Source organism: Pristiophorus japonicus, chromosome X (assembly GCF_044704955.1).
Source record: "Pristiophorus japonicus isolate sPriJap1 chromosome X, sPriJap1.hap1, whole genome shotgun sequence".
Classification (NCBI taxonomy): Eukaryota; Metazoa; Chordata; class Chondrichthyes; family Pristiophoridae; genus Pristiophorus; species Pristiophorus japonicus.
This window is the reverse complement of record NC_092010.1, coordinates 13,740,369-13,754,031: the sequence shown is the minus strand read 5'-3', so window position 1 is coordinate 13,754,031 and position 13,663 is coordinate 13,740,369. Positions and strand designations below refer to the sequence as shown.

At 51.1% G+C, this 13,663-nt stretch overlaps 1 protein-coding gene across 1 annotated transcript in view; it reads left to right on the top strand.

Moving 5' to 3' along the window:
- The window catches only part of LOC139241032 (natural resistance-associated macrophage protein 2-like), a 148,868-nt gene that overhangs the window by 72,504 nt on the left and 62,701 nt on the right, over positions 1–13,663 (top strand). Inside the window, exon 6 of the mRNA XM_070869754.1 lies at positions 8,339–8,409. Coding sequence (XP_070725855.1) covers positions 8,339–8,409 — 71 coding nt within the window. The remainder of the gene's footprint in view (positions 1–8,338; positions 8,410–13,663) is intronic.

Below are 13,663 nucleotides of genomic sequence, written 5' to 3'. Positions count from 1 at the left end.
TAACCCGGTCTCCCAGTAACCTAATCTCCCAGTAACCCAATCTCCCAGTACTCGGTCTCCCAGTAACCCAATCTCCCAGTAACCCAATCTCCCAGTAACCCGGTCTCCCAGTAATCCAATCTCCCAGTAACGCAATCTCCCAGTAACCCAGTCTCCCAGTAATCCAATCTCCCAGTAACCCAATCTCCCAGTAACCCAATCTCCCAGTCACCCGGTCTCCCAGTAATCCAATCTCCCAGTAACCTGATCTCCCAGTAATCCAATCTCCCAGTAAACCCAATCTCCCAGTAACCCAGTCTCCCAGTAAACCAATCTCCCAGTAACCCGGTCTCGCAGTAACCCAATCTCCCAGTAACCCAATCTCCCAGTAATCCAGTCTCCCAGTAACCCAGTCTCCCAGTAACCCAATCTCCCAGTAATCCAGCCTCCCAGTAACCCAGTCTCCCAGTAACCCAATCCCGCAGTAACCCGGTCTCCCAGTAACCCGGTCCCCCAGTAATCCAATCTCCCAGTAACCCAATCTCCCAGTAACCCAATCTCCCAGTAATCCAGTCTCCCAGTAACCCAATCTCCCAGTCACCCAATCTCCCAGTAACCCAGTCTCCCAGTAACGCAATCTCCCAGTAACCCAATCTCCCAGTAATCCAGTCTCCCAGTAACCCAATCTCCCAGTCACCCAATCTCCCAGTAACCCGGTCTCCCAGTAATCCAATCTCCCAGTAACCCAATCTCCCAGTAACCCAATCTCCCAGTAATCCAGTCTCCCAGTAACCCAATCTCCCAGTCACCCAATCTCCCAGTAATCCAATCTCCCAGTAACCCAATCTCCCAGTAATCCAGTCTCCCAGTAACCCAATCTCCCAGTCACCCAATCTCCCAGTAACCCAGTCTCCCAGTAACCCAATCTCCCAGTAACACAATCTCCCAGCAACCCAATCTCCCAGTAATCCAGTCTCCCAGTAACCCAATCTCCCAGTAACCCAATCTCCCAGTAACCCAATCTCCCAGTAATCCAGTCTCCCAGTAATCCAGTCTCCCAGTAACCCAATCTCCCAGTAACCCAATCTCCCAGTAACCCAATCTCCCAGTAACCCAATCTCCCAGTAACCCAGTCTCGCAGTAACCCGGTCTCCCAGTAACCCAATCACCCAGTAACCCAATCTCCCAGTAACCCAATCTCCCAGTAACCCGGTCTCGCAGTAACCCGGTCTCCCAGTAACCCAATCTCCCTGTAACCCAATCTCCCAGTAACCCGGTCTCGCAGTAACCCGGTCTCCCAGTAACCCAATCTCCCAGTAACCCAGTCTCCCAGTAACGCAAGCTCCCAGTAACCCAATCTCCCAGTAACCCAATCTCCCAGTAACCCAGTCTCCCAGTAACCCAGTCTCCCAGTAACCCAATCTCCCAGTAACCCGGTCTCGCAGTAACCCGGTCTCCCAGTAACCCAATCTCCCAGTAAAGCAATCTCCCAGTAACCCAATCTCCCAGTAACCCGGTCTCCCAGTAACCCGGTGTCCCAGTAACCCGGTCTCCCAGTAACCCAATATCCCAGTAACCCGGTCTCCCAGTAACCCAATCTCCCAGTAACCCGGTCTCCCAGTAACCCAATATCCCAGTAACCCGGTCTCCCAGTAACCCAATCTCCCAGTAACCCGGTCTCCTAGTAACCCGGTCTCCCAGTAACCCAATCTCCCAGTAACCCAATCTCCCAGTAACCCGGTCTCCTAGTAACACGGTCTCCCAGTAACCCGGTGTCCCAGTAACCCAATCTCCCAGTAACCCAATCTCCCAGTAACCCAATCTCCCAGTAACCCGGTCTCCCAGTAACCCAATCTCCCAGTAACCCAGTCTCCCAGTAACCCAATCTCCCAGTAACCAGGTCTCGCAGTAAACCGGTCTCCCAGTAACCCAATCTCCCAGTAACCCAGTCTCCCAGTAACCCAATCTTCCAGTAATCCAGTCTCCCAGTTATCCAGTCTCCCAGTAACCCAATCTCCCAGTAACTCAATCTCCCAGGAATCCAGTCTCCCAGTAATCCAGTCTCGCAGTAACCCGGTCTCCCAGTAACCCAGTCTCCCAGTAACCCAGTCACCCAGTAACCCAATCTCCCAGTAACCCAATCTCCCAGTAACCCAATCTCCCAGTAACCCAATCTCCCAGTAACCCGGTCTCGCAGTAACCCGGTCTCCCAGTAACCCAATCTCCCAGTAACCCAGTCTCCCAGTAACCCAATCTCCCAGTAATCCAGTCTCCCTGTAATCCAGTCTCCCAGTAACCCAATCTCCCAGTAATCCAGTCTCCCAGTAATCCAGTCTCGCGGTTAACCCAATCTCCCAGTAACCCAATCTCCCAGTAACCCAATCTCCAAGTAACCCAATCTCCCAGTAACCCGGTGTCCCAGTAACCCAATCTCCCAGTAACCTAGTCTCCCAGTAATCCAGTCTCCCAGTAACCCAGTCTCCCAGTAACCCAATCTCCCAGTAACCCAATCTCCCAGTAACCCAATCTCCCAGTAACCCAATCTCCCAGTCACCCAATCTCCCAGTAACCCGGTCTCCCAGTAACCCAATCTCCCAGTAACCCGGTCTCGCAGTAACCTAGTCTCCCAGTAACCCGGTCTCGCAGTAACCCAGTCTCCCAGTAACCCAATCTCCCAGTAACCCGGTCTCGCAGTAACCCGGTCTCCCAGTAACCCGGTCTCGCAGTAACCCGGTCTCGCAGTAACCCGGTCTCCCAGTGACCCGGTCTCCCAGTAACCCGGTGTCCCAGTAACCCAGTCTCCCAGTAACCCAGTCTCGCAGTGACCCGGTCTCCCAGTAACCCGGTCTCGCAGTAACCCAGTCTCCCAGTAACCCGGTCTCCCAGTGACCCGGTCTCCCAGTAACCCGGTGTCCCAGTAACCCAGTCTCCCAGTAACCCGGTCTCGCAGTGACCCGGTCTCGCAGTGACCCAGTCTCCCAGTAACCCGGTCTCGCAGTAACCTAGTCTCGTAGTGACCCGGTCTCCCAGTAACCCGGTCTCCCAGTAACCCAGTCTCCCAGTAACCCGGTCTCCCAGTAACCCGGTCTCCCAGTCACCCAATCTCCCAGTAACCCAGCCTCGCAGTGACCCGGTCTCCCAGTAACCCAGTGTCCCAGTAACCCAATCTCCCAGTAACCCGGTCTCCCAGTAACCCGGTGTCCCAGTAACCCAATCTCCCAGTAACCTAGTCTCCCAGTAACCCAATCTCCCAGTAATCCAGTCTCCCAGTAACCCAATCTCCCAGTAACCCGGTCTCGCAGTAACCCGGTCTCCCAGTAACCCGGTCTCCCAGTAACCCAGTCTCCCAGTAACCCAATCTCCCAGTAACCCGGTCTCGCAGTAACCCGGTCTCCCAGTAACCCGGTCTCCCAGTAACCCGGTCTCCCAGTAACCCAGTCTCGCAGTGACCCGGTCTCCCAGTAACCCGGTCTCCCAGTAACCCAGTCTCCCAGTAACCCAATCTCCCAGTAATCCAGTCTCGCAGTAATCCGGTCTCCCAGTAACCCAATCTCCCAGTAACCCAGTCTCCCAGTAACCCAATCTCCCAGTAACCCGGTCTCGCAGTAACCCAGTCTCCCAGTAATCTGGTCTCGCAGTAACCCAGTCTCCCAGTAACCCAATCTCCCAGTAACCCGGTCTCGCAGTAACCCGGTCTCCCAGTAACCCGGTCTCCCAGTAACCCGGTGTCCCAGTAACCCAGTCTCCCAGTGACCCGGTCTCCCAGTAACCCGGTCTCGCAGTAACCCGGTCTCGCAGTAACCCGGTCTCCCAGTAACCCAATGTCCCAGTAACCCGGTCTCGCAGTAACCCGGTCTCCCAGTAACCCGGTCTCGCAGTAACCCGGTCTCGCAGTAACCCGGTCTCCCAGTGACCCGGTCTCCCAGTAACCCGGTGTCCCAGTAACCCAGTGTCCCAGTAACCCAGTCTCGCAGTGACCCGGTCTCCCAGTAACCCGGTCTCGCAGTAACCCGGTCTCCCAGTGACCCGGTCTCCCAGTAACCCGGTGTCCCAGTAACCCAGTCTCCCAGTAACCCGGTCTCGCAGTGACCCGGTCTCGCAGTGACCCGGTCTCCCAGTAACCCGGTCTCGCAGTAACCTAGTCTCGCAGTGACCCGGTCTCCCAGTAACCCGGTCTCCCAGTAACCCAGTCTCCCAGTAACCCGGTCTCCCAGTAACTCGGTCTCCCAGTAACCCAGCCTCGCAGTGACCCGGTCTCCCAGTAACCCGGTGTCCCAGTAACCCAATCTCCCAGTAACCCGGTCTCCCAGTAACCCGGTGTCCCAGTAACCCAATCTCCCAGTAACCCAGTGTCCCAGTAACCCAATCTCCCAGTAACCCAGTCTCGCAGTGACCCGGTCTCCCAGTAACCCTGTGTCCCAGCTAAATCAAGCACTAACCATGTCTCATTGGGTGCTAAAGTGCGAGAGCGGGACGGTAGCGGCAGAACGCTGAACAATGTGGATGGCATTGCTGATGGCATCAAAAGCTGCTTCCCTCGTTTAAAGGGAAGGGCCAATAATGGTGCACAACCTGCTTATGGGTCGTTCTGTATTGCCAGGTGACCCGCGCGACTGCCATTACAGCCCCAATCACTCTCAGAGAGTGGAGGGCTTGGCCTCAGTAGGTTTGAAGTGGAAGTTGGGAAAAATGGGTGATGATTCACAGGAGAACCCAGCCCCCTGGGACTGGAACAGAGCGGCTCAGAAAAGATGTACTCGAGCTCTTTAAAAATGATGAATGATTTTGATGAGGTGAATATTTCTTCTGGTTGGGACGGAGGCTTGGAGAAATGTATTTGCACAGAGGTTTGTCGGAGTATGGAATCCTCTGCCACAGGGAGTGGTTGAGCCAGAGACAATTGCAGTTTTTAAGGAGAGAATTGGCGAAGTATTTGAAGCTGAGTACGATACAGGGTTATGGGCAGGACCAGAACCAATGTCCTCGGGGGAGTGTTTGCTAGTGCTGTTGGGGAGGGGTTAAACTAATATGGCAGGGGGATGGGAACCGATGCAGGGAGACAGAGGGAAATAAAATGGGGGCAGAAGCAAAAGATAGAAAGGAGAATAGTAAAAGGCCACATTACAGCAAAATTCTAAAGGGGCAAAGTGTGTGAGAAAGACAAGCCTGAAGGCTCTGTGCCTCAATGCGAGGAGTATTCGTAATAAGGTGGACGAATTAACTGTGCAGATAGCTGTTAATGGATATGATGTAATTGGCATCATGGAGACATGGCTCCAGGGTGACCAAGGCTGGGAACTCAACATCCAGGGGTATTCAACATTTAGGAAGGATAGACAGAGAGGAAAAGGAGGCGGGGTGGCGTTGCTGGTTAAAGAGGAGATTAACGCAATAGTAAGGAAGGACATTAGCTTGGATGATGTGGAATATGTATGGGTGGAGCTATAGAATACCAAAGGGCAGAAAACGCTAGTGCAAGTTGTGTACAGACCACCAAACAATAGTAGTGAAGTTGGGGACAGCATCAAACAAGAAATTAGGGATGTGTGCAATAAAGGTGCAGCAGTTATCATGGGCGACTTTAATCTACATATTGATTGGGCTAACCAAACTGGTTGCAATGCGGTGGAGGAGGATTTCCTGGAGTATTTTAGGGAAGGTTTTCTGGACCAATATGTCGAGGAGCCAACTAGAGGGCTGGCCATCCTCGACTGGGTGATGTGTAATGAGAAAGGACTAATTAACAATCTTGTTGTGCGAGGCCCCTTGGGGAAGAGTGACCATACTATGGTAGAATTCTTTATTAAGATGGAGAGTGACACAGTTAATTCAGAGACTAGGGTCCTGAACTTAAGGAAAGGTAACTTCGATGGTATGAAACGTGAATTGGCTAAAATAGACTGGCGAATGATACTTAAAGGGTTGACGGTGGATAGGCAATGGCAAACATTTAAAGATCACATGGATGAACTTCAACAATTGTACATCCCTGTCTGGAGTAAAAATAAAATGGGGAAGGTGGCTCAACCGTGGCTAACAAGGGAAATTAAGGATAGTGTTAAATCCAAGGAAGAGGCATATACATTGGCCAGAAAAAGCAGCAAACCTGAGGACTGGGAGAATTTTATAATTCAGCAGAGGAGGACAAAGGGTTTAATTAGGAGGGGGAAAGTAGAGTATGAGAGTAAGCTTGCTGGGAACATAAAAACTGACTGCAAAAGCTTCTATAGATATGATGTGTGAAGAGAAAAAGATTAGTGAAGACAAACGTAGGTCCCTTGCAGTCAGATTCAGGTGAATTTATAATGGGGAACAAAGAAATGGCGGACCAGTTGAACAAATACTTTGGTTCTGTCTTCACGAAGGAAGACACAAATAACCTTCCGGAAATACTCGGGGACCGAGGGTCTATTCAGAAGGAGGAACTGAAGGAAATCCTTATTAGGCGGGAAATTGTGTTCGGGAAATTGATGGGATTGAAGGACGATAAATCCCCGGGGCCTGATAGTCTGCATCCCAGAGTACTTAAGGAAATGGCCCTAGAAATAGTGGATGCATTGGTGATCATTTTCCAACAGTCTATCGACTCTGGATCAGTTCCTATGGACTGGAGGATAGCTAATGTAACACCACTTTTTAAAAAAGGAGGGAGAGAGAAAACGGGTAATTATAGACCGGTTAGCCTGATATCAGTAGTGGGGAAAATGTTGGAATAAATTATTAAAGATGAAATAGCAGCGCATTTGGAAAGCAGTGACAGGATCGGTCCAAGTCAGCATGGATTTATAAAAGGGAAATCATGCTTGACAAATCTTCTAGAAATTTTTGAGGATGTAACTGGTAGAGTGGACAAGGGAGAACCAGTGGATGTGGTATATTTTGGACTTTCAAAAGGCTTTTGACAAGGTCCCACACAAGAGATTGGTGTGCAAAATTAAAGCACATGGTATTGGGGGTAATGTACTGACATGGATAGAGAACTGGTTGGCAGACAGGAAGCAGAGAGTCGGGATAAACGGGTCCTTTTCAGAATGGCAGGCAGTGACTAGTAGGGTGCCGCTGGGCTCAGTTCTGGGACCCCAGCTATTTACAATATACATCAATGATTTAGATGAAGGAATTGAGTGTAATATCGCCAAGTTTGCAGATGACACTAAGTTGGGTGGTGGTGTGAGCTGTGAGGAGGACGCTAAGAGGCTGCAGGGTGACTTGGACAGGTTAGATGAGTGGGCAAACGCATGGCAGATGCAGTATAATGTGGATAAATGTGAGGTTATCCACTTTGGTGGCAAAATCACGAAGGCAGAATATTATCTGAATGTCGGCAGATTAGGAAAAGGGGAGGTGCAACGAGACCTGGGTGTCATGGTACACCAGTCATTGAAGGTTGGCATGCAGGTACAGCAGGCGGTGAAGAAGGCAAATGGTATGTTGGCCTTCATAGCTAGGGTATTTGAGTATAGGAGCAGGGAGGTCTTGCTGCAGTTGTACAGGGCCTTGGTGAGGTCGCGCCTGGAATATTGTGTTCAGTTTTGGTCTCCTAATCTGAGGAAGACCTTCTTGCTATTGAGGGAGTGCAGCGAAGATTCATCAGACTGATTCCCGGAATGGCAGGAATGACATATGAGGAGAGACTGGATCGACTGGGCCTGTATTCACTGGAGTTTAGAAGGATGAGAGGGAATCTCATAGAAACATATAAAATTCTGACGGGACTGGACAGGTTAGATGGAGGAAGAATGTTTCCGATGTTGCAAAAGTCCAGAAGCGGGGGACATAGTTTAAAGATAAGGGGTAAGCCATTTAGGACTGAGATGAGGAGAAACTTCTTCACTCGGAGAGTTGTTAACCTGTGGAATTCCCTGCCGCAGAGAGTTGTTGATGACAGTTCATTGGATATATTCAAGAGGGAGTTAGATGTGGCCCTTACGGCTAAAGGGATCAAGGGGTATGGAGAGAAAGCAGAAAAGGGGTACTGAGGTGAATGATCAGCCATGATCTTATTGAATGGTGGTGCAGGCTCGAAGGGCCGAATGGCCTACTCCTGCACCTATTTTCTATGTTTCTATGTGGATGAGTTTGGGATTGCTCTCGCAAAGAACCGGCAGACACGATGGGCCGAATGGCCTCCTCCTAAACTGTAAATCCACAAGGTTCTATAGCGTAGTCATTGTGTTATTTACACCCGCCGCCAAAAATGAACAATCCCCATAGTAACCGTGCGAGGATTGCTGACTTTCAGGGAAAGAACTGTTCCCAGATGGTCTTGTTCCAGGTTTTGTCATGTTAGGAGTTGCGGCCAGTGCAGAGTGTCAGAGGGTTGAAATGTTTCTCTAACCACCCGCTCTCTATTGTTTAGGGTTCCCCTGTGGGCTGGAGTATTAATAACGATTGCAGACACGTTTTTCTTTCTCTTCCTGGACAAATATGGTAAGTTTAATGTAACCGGAAATATTTTGCTAATAATTACTCTCCCTATTAAGCTGCAACTCTCCCCAGATAATTTTTCCACAGAAGTGTTTAGAATTAAATCGTTATTGGCTATTTTTACCCTTCCAATCTGCTCCGCTTCTTTGTCATGAAGGTGCTGAGTATTACTGAGGTACAGGTCCTATTAGCAACCAGCAGCTCCCCCAAAATGGCCGTGTGCATGTGAGCCTGGAAGTGAGGGCTGGATTATCCAATCCAATGGGAGCCACCCCTCCCCCTACCTTCCATGTTAGTGGCAGGTTGCTGTCGGTATGCCTGCGTCAGGCTAATGGCTGTGGATCCTGTCACAGTCATAGGCAGACCCTCGGAATCGAGGAAGACTTGCTTGCACTCTAAACATGAGTCCTTAGGTGACTGAACAGTCCAATACGAGAGCCACAGTCCCTGTCACAGCTGAGACAGATAGTCGTTGAGGGTAAGGGTGGGTGGAACAGGTTTGCCGCACGCTCCTTCCGCTGCCTGCGCTTGGTTTCTCGGCGATGAGACTCGAGGTGCTCAGCGCCCTCCCAGATGCACTTCCTCCACTTAGGGCGGTCTTTGGCCAGGGACTCCTAGGTGTCGGTGGGGATGTTGTACTTTATCAGGGAGGCTTTGAGGGTGTCCTTGTAACGTTTCCTCTGTTCACCTTTGCCTCGTTTGCCGTGAAGGAGTTCCGAGTAGAACACTTGCTTTGGGAGCCTCGTGTTTGGCGTGTGAACAATGTGGCCTGCCCAGCGGAGCTGATCGAGTGTGGTCAGTGCTTCGATACTGGGGATGTTGGCCTGGTCGAGGACGCTAACATTGGTGCGTCTATCCTCCCAGGGGATTTGTAGGATCTTGCGGAGGCATCGTTGGTGGTATTTCTCCAGCAACTTGAGGTGTCTACTGTACATGGTCCATGTTTCTGAGCCATACAGGAGGGCGGGTATTACTACAGCCCTGTAGACATGAGCTTGGTGGTAGATTTGCGGGCCTGGTCTTTGAACACTCACAGTACTGTCACAGTATAGCATGGTCAACAACTCTACCATCAATTTCACTGGACCCGGCGGCCCTTTAAAGGCTGCATTTGGTGACATCACTATTCCCGGCCAGAATGGAGATGATTGGGTCATTTCCCCATCAATCAGAGGAATTGAAATTTAAGTAACAAAGATATTGAATTGGAAATTCCAAAATTCAGTGCATTCCTCTAAAACTGGCATTAAAATGATGCACAATCTAGATAGCAGTCAGAGAGTACTGGAGGGTGTTCTGCAGTCAGCTGATGACTTTTTGATATATGGAAGTACTTGGGGTGAAATAGGTTTTAAAATGTTACTTTCTATACAATGTATAATGCTATTCATAATGTTCATGATGATCTACTGTGTAAAACCAAAGAGTAGAGATCTACATAGCAGAATAGATCAAGACTGATACATGGTGCGAATGGAACACTGTCTTCAAATGCTTTGAAGTCAGCAAGGTGGGGACTGTAAGGAGACATGGGTAAGCAAGAGTTAAATGGAGAGTATGAACATCAGCACACAGTGGAGTCAGGTTACGTATGTGCGGGCCACGTAGTGGGTCGGGAACCTGAAGATTTGACCAGCGCATCCTGCACTGAGTTTTACTTAGTGGCCCCAATTAAAACAGTCATGCGCGTTTCCCGGCCCAATTAAATGGAGCAGGTCTGGTGACGTCATCAATGACTCGTTTCCAGTGCGGATATTTAATAGCAGCCTTGCACGCACTCAATTGACGGTTGATGGAGGAGTGAATAAGTTGGTATCCAGAGGTCTGGATAACGTGATAAAACTGATAAAAGTGTGGGTCATGGAGACAAGGCAGAGGGCCGTGCCAAGATTCACCGATGCCTCCCTGGTGTAGGCAGTAAGAGCACACAGGGAGGTCCTCTTCCCTGCCGATTGACGCCGCAAACGACCACCCAAAGACACAAAAAGGGAATGGCTGGACTTTGCAGAGGCGGTCAGCAGCAGGGATGTGGTCAGGAGGACATGGATCCAGCGCAAGAAAAGATTCAATGATCTCATCAAGTCAGGAAAGGTGAGTGCAATGTCACACTCCCCTACATCCTGATGTGCCCGTCATCAATCCTACTCCTGCACATCATTCCTCACACCATCCTACCTTGCATATCCACCCAGCCCTCTCACTCTATGTACATGTGCACAACCCCATCTGACTAACCACCCCTCACACTTACCCTCATCCTAATGCAATCATAGCAAGTAACACCACAGAAGGAGGCCATTTGGCATTGGCACGCCAGTCCCTCATAGTCACCCTCTACAAATATAACTCATCCATCCCTTGCACTCATTCCATCACTCTCACTCAAAATTCTCCTCTTTCCCTCCTTGCAGAAGAGAGCCCACAACAACAAGGAGAGCGGGAGAATCGGAGGTGGCCTCCATCAATTGACTCCAGCAGAGGAGGGGCCCTGGATATCTCAGGAGTTGCGGAGCAGCTGGTGGTGGGAGACGGAGAGAGGAGGACCTCCCAGCAACCTGGTGACAGAATTGCATCTCATACAGCCACATGATGACTTTTTATTTATTTGTCCTGGGATGTGGGCGTCACTGCCAAGGCCGGCATTTATTGCCCATCCCTAATCGCCCTGGAGAAGGTGGTGGTGAGCCGCCTTCTTGAACCGCTGCAGTCCGTGTGGTGAAGGTGCTCCCACAGTGCTGTTAGGGAGGGAGTTCCAGGATTGTGACCCAGCGACGATGAAGGAACAGCAATGTATTTTCCAGAGTGATGTCAGCAGCCAGTGAAATGTCATCATGTGCACAATGGTAACATTACCCATTCTTACTATAACATCTCTTTACTCTCCCACAAGTCCATCGTGCACCCCACCCCCCCATCATCCGCCCGCCCCACTGTCCAGCCGGAGGAGGAAGACGACTCCTCAGAGGAAGCTCCAACCTCTAAGGGTGCAGCGTCAGTGCACCCAAGCGCACCCAGCACCAGCACAGATACGCACACCTCGGTGTGACAGATAGAGCGGTGTTGTCACCTGGTGACTCTCACATCACAAGTGAACAAGAGCAGGTGGTGTTGACAGGGACAGCAGTGGAGAGTCCTCACCAGAGGCCATCGAGAAAGGGGGTGATCTTGGAGGGGCAGCAACAATTGCATGAGGCTCTGGCAGCTTTTGCAGCTGCGATGTCTTCAAACCTTCAGAGAATGGAGGAGTCCCTCTCCAACTGAGCAGGACCATGTAGCAGGCGATGGCGATAATGTGCTGTTCCATGGAAAGGATGGCCAGCTGCTTGGAGCCATTCACATGAGCACCCACTAGCTGTGGACAACAGACGGCAGAGGTTCGTAGACCTCCTCTCGAGGAGGGGTGCAAACGTAGACTTGGGGCCTCATGGCTCCACTGCTGTGTAACAAGGTGTTCTCCAGCCCCTTACTAGCAGGGAAGTGCGGCTGGCCCATGAGAGGGATGATGATGAGAGGGGAGATGGAAGTGGGGCTCCTCTCAAAGTGTTGCCACCTCTCCCCCATTGCCTCCCCCTCAGTCAGAGCCCCAGATGCCTCCTGAGATCACGATGACCAAGTCTGCCCCTGCACAGTTGCAGGAGGAGCAGACTTTGGCGGGGCCCTCACAGGCTCCAAAACCCAGAGGATGTCTGGCAAAAGTATCTAACCAGTCGCAGCAGGGGAGTGAGCAGCCTGCCTCTACCTCTGCTGAAGCCACAGGGGTTGCACCTCGTAGAAGCACGCGGAAAAGAAAAAAGACACGATCCTAGATGCACATGGGTCTGCATATGGGTCTATGAACAAATGTTGGTGATAATTCTCAGTTATATTTATGACACAGATAAATGTATTTCTTTGCACCAATTTCCAGTCTTGTCCATTTTTTCCTGTTTCCTTGTCACTTGGAGTGAATGGTGAGACATTCCTTAATCTCCAGCACTGGGGCTTTGGGAGAGAGGAGGCTTGGTCATTGTAGGGCTGCTTCGTGGTGGCGTTGGGGAGAGGTGGAGGTGGGTCTTAGTACAGCATTTGGGAGCCATATGGATGCATTGGAGCAAGTTAAATAAATCTGGCCATTATCAGACCATCCCAGGCCTCCCGGGCAGCAATGTACACCACTGCTGGTGCCATCTCCACCTTAGGTTCCTCATCCTCCTCCCCATCCACCCTCTGTGTACAGCCTGTGAGCTCTGTCCCTGTTATGTATGCAATGAAGGTTCAAACTGAGTACTGTTTAACTATTATTTTGGCCCAGAGTGCCTGACTCACAAAATGGCTGGCCTTTTATACCAGAGCAGCACCATGTGCGTGCTGCTCAGTGGCCTCCAACAATGACACCATCTGGTGGCTACAAACAGCATGTACATACATGGCAGTCCCTTTCTCCCCACCCTCCTGTGCACAGACAGAGCTCTGTCCCTTTCTCCTCCTGCAGCTCCAATCCTCGCTCCTGCGCTATGTTGTCCAGGACGCAGCAGACGGCGATGATTCTGGAGGCCAAGGCTGGTACGTACTGAAGGGCTCCTCCAGATCTGTCAAGGCATCGGAGGTGCATCTTCAGCATGTCAATCGGTTGCTCTGTGACACGTGTGGACACATGGCTGTTATTATAGCGCTCCTGACCCTCCGTATTTGGCCTCCTCGAGGGTGTCATGAGCCAAGTCTTCAGTGGATCGCCCTTGCCTCCAAGCAGCCAGCCGGAAAGTCTGTTTGGAGGAGCAAAGATCTGAGGGAGGGTGGACTGATGCTAGACAAATCATGGCAGCTGCCAGGGAATCTGGTGCACACATGCATGATGATCTTCCTAATGTTGCTGGCGAGCTGTACATTGAGGGAGTGGAAGACCTTGTGGTGATGGGGTGCCCTGATGGCCGCATATGTGCAGTCGATGGCGCCCTGCAGCCATGGGAAGCCAGCCAGAGCGGTAAAGCCCAGTGCCCGCTCAGTGACACTGGCTTCATCAGTGGCAAAGTTGATGCATCTGTGGGCGGCCGACTGCGAGATGCCGCAAATATCTGCTGCAGATCCCTGGAAGGAGCCCGAGGTGAAGACGTTGAGGGCGCTGGTGACTTTGACAGCCACTGGTAAGGCGTGTCCACCAGGTCCTCTGGGCTGCAGGTCTTCTTCCAGCAATGTGCAAAGCTCTGATGCTCAGTCATGTCCAGGAAGCTCATCCTCTGCCTGTTTACCTCGAGTCTCGTCGCTGACAGCATGCAGAAAC